This window comes from Procambarus clarkii, chromosome 81 (genome assembly GCF_040958095.1).
Source record: "Procambarus clarkii isolate CNS0578487 chromosome 81, FALCON_Pclarkii_2.0, whole genome shotgun sequence".
In the NCBI taxonomy this organism is placed as follows: Eukaryota; Metazoa; Arthropoda; class Malacostraca; order Decapoda; family Cambaridae; genus Procambarus; species Procambarus clarkii.
The window spans coordinates 9,006,212-9,014,555 of NC_091230.1; the positions used below are offsets into that span (position 1 = coordinate 9,006,212).

General features: G+C 47.8%; 1 protein-coding gene across 1 annotated transcript in view; it reads right to left on the reverse strand.

The window, feature by feature from the left end:
* Positions 1-7,913, reverse strand: part of LOC123752295 (C-signal-like) — a 174,632-nt gene extending 166,719 nt beyond the window's left edge. Inside the window, exon 1 of the mRNA XM_069315143.1 lies at positions 7,191-7,913. Within this exon, the coding sequence (XP_069171244.1) occupies positions 7,191-7,322 (132 nt within the window). The 5' untranslated portion in view covers positions 7,323-7,913. The remainder of the gene's footprint in view (positions 1-7,190) is intronic.
* Positions 7,914-8,344: the final 431 nt, after the last annotated feature.

Below are 8,344 nucleotides of genomic sequence, written 5' to 3' on the forward strand. Positions count from 1 at the left end.
GGAAGGTGTGTGCTGGAAGAGGCGGGGAAGGTGTGTGCTGGTAGAAGCGGGGAAGGTGTGTGCTGGAAGAGGCGGGGAAGGTGTGTGCTGGAAGAGGCGGGGAAGGTGTGTGCTGGAAGAGGCGGGGAAGGTGTGTGCTGGTAGAGGCTGGGAAGGTGTGTGCTGGTAGAAGCGGGGAAGGTGTGTGCTGGAAGAGGTGGGGAAGGTGTGTGCTGGAAGAGGTGGGGAAGGTGTGTGCTGGAAGAGGTGGGGAAGGTGTGTGCTGGTAGAGGTGGGGAAGGTGTGTGCTGGTAGAGGTGGGGAAGGTGTGTGCTGGAAGAGGTGGGGAAGGTGTGTGCTGGTAGAAGCGGGGAAGGTGTGTGCTGGAAGAGGCGGGGAAGGTGTGTGCTGGTAGAAGCGGGGAAGGTGTGTGCTGGAAGAGGCGGGGAAGGTGTGTGCTGGAAGAGGCGGGGAAGGTGTGTGCTGGAAGAGGCGGGGAAGGTGTGTGCTGGTAGAAGCGGGGAAGGTGTGTGCTGGTAGAGGCGGGGAAGGTGTGTGCTGGTAGAAGCGGGGAAGGTGTGTGCTGGAAGAGGCGGGGAAGGTGTGTGCTGAAGGAGGCTGGGAAGGTTTGTGCTGGTAGAGGCTGGGAAGGTTTGTGCTGGTAAAGGCTGGGAAGGTGTGTGCTGATAGAGGCCGGGAAGATGTGTGCTGGTAGAGGCTGGGAAGGTGTGTGCTGGAAGAGGCGGGGAAGGTGTGTGCTGGTAGAAGCGGGGAAGGTGTGTGCTGGAAGAGGCGGGGAAGGTGTGTGCTGGTAGAAGCGGGGAAGGTGTGTGCTGGAAGAGGCGGGGAAGGTGTGTGCTGGTAGAAGCGGGGAAGGTGTGTGCTGGAAGAGGCGGGGAAGGTGTGTGCTGGAAGAGGCGGGGAAGGTGTGTGCTGGAAGAGGCGGGGAAGGTGTGTGCTGGTAGAAGCGGGGAAGGTGTGTGCTGGAAGAGGCGGGGAAGGTGTGTGCTGGTAGAAGCGGGGAAGGTGTGTGCTGGAAGAGGCGGGGAAGGTGTGTGCTGGTAGAAGCGGGGAAGGTGTGTGCTGGAAGAGGCGGGGAAGGTGTGTGCTGGAAGAGGCGGGGAAGGTGTGTGCTGGAAGAGGCGGGGAAGGTGTGTGCTGGTAGAGGCTGGGAAGGTGTGTGCTGGTAGAAGCGGGGAAGGTGTGTGCTGGTAGAGGCCGGGAAGGTGTGTGCTGGTAGAGGCCGGGAATGTGTGTGCTGGTAGAAGCGGGGAAGATGTGTGCTGGTAGAGGCTGGGAAGGTGTGTGCTGGTAGAGGCGGGGAAAGTGTGTGCTGGTAGAGGCTGGAAAGGTGTGTTCTGGTAGAGGCTGGGAAGGTGTGTGCTGGTAGAGGCCGGGAAGGTGTGTGCTGGTAGAGGCTGGAAAGGTGTGTTCTGGTAGAGGCTGGGAAGGTGTGTGCTGGTAGAGGCCGGGAAGGTGTGTGCTGGTAGAGGCGGGGAAGGTGTGTGCTGGTAGAGGCCGGGAAGGTGTGTGCTGGTAGAGGCCGGGAATGTGTGTGCTGGTAGAAGCGGGGAAGATGTGTGCTGGTAGAGGCTGGGAAGGTGTGTGCTGGTTGAGGCGGGGAAAGTGTGTGCTGGTAGAGGCTGGAAAGGTGTGTTCTGGTAGAGGCTGGGAAGGTGTGTGCTGGTAGAGGCCGGGAAGGTGTGTGCTGGTAGAGGCCGGGAAGGTGTGTGCTGGTAGAGGCCGGGAATGTGTGTGCTGGTAGAAGCGGGGAAGATGTGTGCTGGTAGAGGCTGGGAAGGTGTGTGCTGGAAGAGGCGGGGAAGGTGTGTGCTGGTAGAAGCGGGGAAGGTGTGTGCTGGAAGAGGCGGGGAAGGTGTGTACTGGTAGAAGCGGGGAAGGTGTGTGCTGGAAGAGGCGGGGAAGGTGTGTGCTGGTAGAAGCGGGGAAGGTGTGTGCTGGAAGAGGCGGTAGAGGTGTGTGCTGGAAGAGGCGGGGAAGGTGTGTGCTGGAAGAGGCGGGGAAGGTGTGTGCTGGAAGAGGCGGGGAAGGTGTGTGCTGGTAGAAGCGGGGAAGGTGTGTGCTGGAAGAGGCGGGGAAGGTGTGTGCTGGTAGAAGCGGGGAAGGTGTGTGCTGGAAGAGGCGGGGAAGGTGTGTGCTGGTAGAAGCGGGGAAGGTGTGTGCTGGAAGAGGCGGGGAAGGTGTGTGCTGGAAGAGGCGGGGAAGGTGTGTGCTGGAAGAGGCGGGGAAGGTGTGTGCTGGAAGAGGCGGGGAAGGTGTGTGCTGGTAGAGGCTGGGAAGGTGTGTGCTGGTAGAAGCGGGGAAGGTGTGTGCTGGAAGAGGTGGGGAAGGTGTGTGCTGGAAGAGGTGGGGAAGGTGTGTGCTGGAAGAGGTGGGGAAGGTGTGTGCTGGTAGAGGTGGGGAAGGTGTGTGCTGGTAGAGGCGGGGAAGGTGTGTGCTGGAAGAGGTGGGGAAGGTGTGTGCTGGTAGAAGCGGGGAAGGTGTGTGCTGGAAGAGGCGGGGAAGGTGTGTGCTGGTAGAAGCGGGGAAGGTGTGTGCTGGAAGAGGCGGGGAAGGTGTGTGCTGGAAGAGGCGGGGAAGGTGTGTGCTGGAAGAGGCGGGGAAGGTGTGTGCTGGTAGAAGCGGGGAAGGTGTGTGCTGGAAGAGGCGGGGAAGGTGTGTGCTGGTAGAAGCGGGGAAGGTGTGTGCTGGAAGAGGCGGGGAAGGTGTGTGCTGGTAGAAGCGGGGAAGGTGTGTGCTGGAAGAGGCGGGGAAGGTGTGTGCTGGTAGAAGCGGGGAAGGTGTGTGCTGGAAGAGGCGGGGAAGGTGTGTGCTGGAAGAGGCGGGGAAGGTGTGTGCTGGAAGAGGCGGGGAAGGTGTGTGCTGGTAGAGGCTGGGAAGGTGTGTGCTGGTAGAAGCGGGGAAGGTGTGTGCTGGAAGAGGTGGGGAAGATGTGTGCTGGTAGAGGTGGGGAAGGTGTGTGCTGGAAGAGGTGGGGAAGGTGTGTGCTGGAAGAGGTGGGGAAGGTGTGTGCTGGAAGAGGTGGGGAAGGTGTGTGCTGGAAGAGGTGGGGAAGGTGTGTGCTGGTAGAGGTGGGGAAGGTGTGTGCTGGTAGAGGTGGGGAAGGTGTGTGCTGGAAGAGGTGGGGAAGGTGTGTGCTGGAAGAGGTGGGGAAGGTGTGTGCTGGAAGAGGTGAGGAAGGTGTGTGCTGGTAGAGGCGGGGAAGGTATCCAATACTCTTACATAGTCTGGTGGTCATGTTGTCAGAATACTCGACTTGCTAGTGGGTTATATGCTCCTGACAGTTTGAAAGGTTCGAACCTTTTATGGGTTAGGAGTATTCCTGATTCATTCTGCTTGTGGTTTATGCAATTTTGTCTTTACAACTGAGGCTCAAGTTCTCCTCTATAGTGAATTGATTTGATGAAATTCATTTTTGATTGATCAATTAAATGGTGATTTGAGTAGTATCATTAATACACATTTGTCTCACTAATAGTGTTAATATCCACTATCGTATGATATTAATACCAATGTATGGGCCTATTGGTCCACACGTTGCTTTAGATTCAGCTACTCAGAACAAAAAGTTCCAAGTATTACGGGCTATCGTGAGCCCGTAGGTTGAGGCTCGTTGGTGCCATTATCTGTATCAATAGCTGGTATTAGAGATCTCGGAATGGATGGGGGTCTTCATGGTGGTTTTCAATCCTGGAGAGCTGGCTGTACCAGTTATGGAGATGGTGGGATTAGTGTAGACCTTCAGGTCTTTCGTTTTTTCTTTGCCTGAGACTATGGCTGAGCCGAGCTGTTGTTGGAGTTTGGTGAGGGGCCTCCATGAGGAGGTTTTGTACCGAGTAGGTGTCGTATTTTTCGTACGGTGGTGGAACTTTTATTATGTTTTTCTGGACTGAGGAGTCCGGAACCTCGTAGTTGTTTTTTTCGTCTTTCGCCTCACAGCCTAAGGTAGGCTCAGGTGTTGATGATTGGTGGAAGAAGCTATTTCAGGAGCGTTGGTGGTGCTGTTAGCATTTGTACACAGCACGTCTGCAAGGGCGGCTGTTGAGATGGTGGTGGTAGGAGTGTTGTGAGCTGGAGAGGGAATTACCTCTGTTTGTGCCGCTCGGGTCATGGGTGGTTCTAGAGTCTGAGTTGAAATCGACCTCGTGGTCGTCCTGGTGGTAGTCTCGGGAGTGGTAGTGGAGGCAGTGAGTTTGTGCCAGGGGCTATGATGAGGGCCAGACCATTGGCTATGTATAATGTGTTCAGTTTGCTGACAAAACGGTGGTTGTCTGGTCTGGCAAAACTCTCTGCTAGTCTATAAGACCTGGGATAAGGCCTGCATGTGATATAAGGGGCTGCAAAGGAGCCTGTTGGGCCTTGGGTTCCCATTGTGTAAGCTGGGTCGCCTGGTGGGAGGATCCACACTTTACTAAGACTGGAAAGTCTTCTGGTCGGTTGGTGGGAGCTGATGTGGTGGGTTGAGTGCCTGGGGTTCAGGTCGTAGTGGTAGAAGGGATGTTTCTCTTGGCTTCAACCTGGGCCTTGATGCTTTCCTGTCTGTAGGAGGGTAGCAGTAGGAGATTGCGGGGTGATAATTGCCATCACAGACCAAGCAGTGATGGGTCTAGTGGCAGTGTTGCCTTGCATGTAGGGTAGTGATGGTCTAGTGGGCACAGGATGCACTTCTGGATGGGGTACTGACACTTGTTGGTGGGGGGGTGGAAGACTTCGTAGCACGTGAAGCACTGCTGAATCTCATGGTATTGTTCCTTTTTTACTTAGTGGAGTTGTATGTGTAAGCCGAAGCAGTGGAAACTTTGTGTGGCAGCCTAGGTGGCCGCTACTATGGTGGTGGAAGTAATCTTCATTGAAGATTTGTCGGTGCTGCAGAACTCTAGGCTAAATACACCCAGGTTCGCTGTAGTTTGGAGTTTTTGTTGCGGTCGGAAAGCAATCTACGGGCATGGCCTGCTGGTAAAAACAGTTCTTTCCGTCCAGGAACTGACGCGAGAAGTGAGGATGTAGGTGATGCTCCTTCGAAGTATGGCATCGATGGTCAAGAGTTTTTCTAGTTCTTCCTCACATGAAAAGAAGAGCACGATATCATCACCATCCTTACTAATGTTAGTGGGTGCGATGCCGGTAAGGTTTTTCAGGACCTTTAGAATATCGCTTTTCCAGAAAATCTGGCAGTCAAGGGGAGTAGCTTTAAGCTTTTGACGTTTGGGTTGCATTGTGTCCTCAACCAAAAGAGATAGCAGTGTGAATGTGTGGTTGGCTTATGTTGATTGATTGATGAAGATTAAGCCACCCAAGAGGTAGCACGGGCATGAATAGCCCGTAAGTGGTCCATACGATACAGCTCCAATTAATATCCACCCAAGCGCTGTCGGATCTTAGATAAATGGTCTCCTGACTACCAAGATTATTGTGCAGTCAGTGTGGTCTAGTGGTTAAGGTACCAGGTATGCCAAGGTGCATAGTGCCTCTGGTTGTCTGGGTTTGAATCCTTCCGGAGTGTGGAGTTTTCAGTTGCATATTGGCTTGGGACCCATTCAAAGTTGTTCGCATATGTGTTGCTCATGTGGCCTTACCAAGAGAGGTGATTTGATGAAATATCTATGCCCAAGTTGACCACTGAGCACTTTCGGGTCTTGGATAAATAGTCTCACGACTCCAAAGATTTTTGTAGTTAGTGAGGTCTAGTAGTTAAGGTACCAGGTATGCCAAGGTGCATAGTGTTCCTGGCTATCTGGGTTCGAATCCTTCTGGGGTGTAGAAGTAGGAAATTTTCACAAATTTCCACAATATTTCCACAAACACAAATTTTCTCAATATTTCTAGTTTTTCTTCACTGTCGGTGGTAATGGAAATATCAATTCTCCAAAACTCATTTTTATTTATGGTCTGATGCCTGAACGCATTTCGTAATATCTTATTATATTTTCAAAGACTTAATTTACACTCAAATTTATCGTACTTACACTCTATTGGGTGAGGTCTATGACCCAATAGGTTACCTCACCCAATAGAGTATAAGTACGATGAATTTGGGTGCAAATATATCTTCGAAAATGTAATAAGCCATTACGAAATGCGTTCAGGCGTCAGACCATAAATAAAAATGAATTTTGGAGAATTGATATTTCCATTACCACCGACAGTGAAGAAAAACATAAGAAATATTGAGAAAATTCGTGTTAGAATTATTAATCTTACTTTTCGGTAATATTCAATATAAAATATACTATAAATATATAAATATATTAATATTCCTAATTATACACACACACACACACACACACATATATATATATATATATATATATATATATATATATATATATATATATATATATATATATATATATATATATACATATACATATATATTTATATATATATATATATATATATATATATATATGTATATATGTATATATATATATATATATATATATATATATATATATATATATATATATATATATATATATATATATATATATATATATGTCGTACCTAGTAGCCAGAACTCACTTCTCAGCCTACTATGCAAGGCCCGTTTTGCCTATTAAGCCAAGTTTTCATGAATTAATTGTTTTTCGACTACCTAACCAACCTAACCTAACCTAACTTTTTCGGCTACCTAACCTAACCTAACCTATAAAGATAGGTTAGGTTAGGTTAGGTAGGGTTGGTTAGGTTTGGTCATATATCTACGTTAATTTTAACTTCAATAAATAAAAATTTACGTCATACATAATGAAATGGGTAGCTTTATCATTTCATAAGAAAAAAATTAGAGAAAATATATTATTTCAGGAAAACTTGGCTTATTAGGCAAATCGGGCCTTTCATAGTAGGCCGAGAAGTGCATTCTGGCTACTAGGTACGACATAAATATATATATATATATATATATATATATATATATATATATATATATATATATATATATATATATATATATATATATATTCCAGTCACTTTGACTTAGGGACTTACTGAGTGCAGCGACTTGAGTCAATATAATTGCATGTTTTAAAATTATGTTTGAACTTTTTTATTATTATTTTATATTATATTACATTTACTGTCGTAATGGGTTTTGTAGTTTCTGGTAATAGTTACTTGCCTTACCTTGAGATATCTCTGTTAACTTTACATATTGAAGAATAACAGGTGTCCGGTGAAAAGTGTCTTACCGTGGCGGTGTTGGGGTTCCTACAAGTGGCCACGACTATGCGCGGGGGATCAGTTGAAGTCAACAGCTGCCGCACCATCTCCAGCCCCAGCCCCCTGCTGCACCCTGTTATCATCACACTCCCTTCCAACATCTTTATCTTTTTCAGCTTCCTATGCTTGCCTTCTGTTTTCCTCTTGATTGACGTCGTATGGCATTAAAGTTAGTTCTTGCTCGCAGTTGAACGATTATTAACCAGAATGTTTTTCGTCTGCCTTTCGTCCTTTGCTGCTGTTTCTCTATTATCTAAAACTTTAACTGCAATAGTTGTAGACTATTGCAAACTATCACAGACTATGGTAGACTTACTGTAAAACTAAGAGTAATCTCGTTGATAATGAGAGATTAAATTAATCCCTCATTGGAACCGCTTGAGACGTCATGTAACGCTAAAGCAACATATTCTCTTGGTTACTGAATACACCTAGGCGCTGATGACGTGGCTATCAGCTACGTTATTTATTGTACGGTAACAGTACTGTTCCTGTTACCCAGAAGTTACTGCTGCTGTCTGTGACAATCGACGACAGTCTTCAATGAGCACCCGGCTATCGTCTACTTCAACGAAGCTTCCACCTCCGCTGTTGCAGATGGCTTAAGGAACACTGACGGCAGACGAAGAGGTTCCGCCAGAAATTAAGTCTCAGAGTAATGCCAGATTGCACCACAAAGTTGAGACCTTGTAGTGAACCGAAATTGTAATCACAAACATTCTGTCGTTTTATTGAAGAGCAGACGCTTAAGTGAATTTCGCTGTGTTTTGTTACACGAATATTTCTGGTAATTTCACTCTTTTTTCATTGCATTTCATTCCATGCAATAATGAATGTAATATATTAATAGTGGTTATTTTATATTTGTAAATATGTCACTTGTATATTTATATACAAGTTAAGCAACTTATATATTTATAAACTCTTGTACATGTGATATGTGAAACAATTCAGCTTCATTTCGACAGATAGCCTACTTGAAGCCATCAATGCGACATCGGTTGGAACCTTGCAACTCATCCCTAAGCTACCCGACCCAAGCAACAGCCAAAATATTCATCCTTTTGATAGTGAAAAGATCTATTGTTGAAAAAGTTCAATGACTCTCCCAAAACAATCCAAG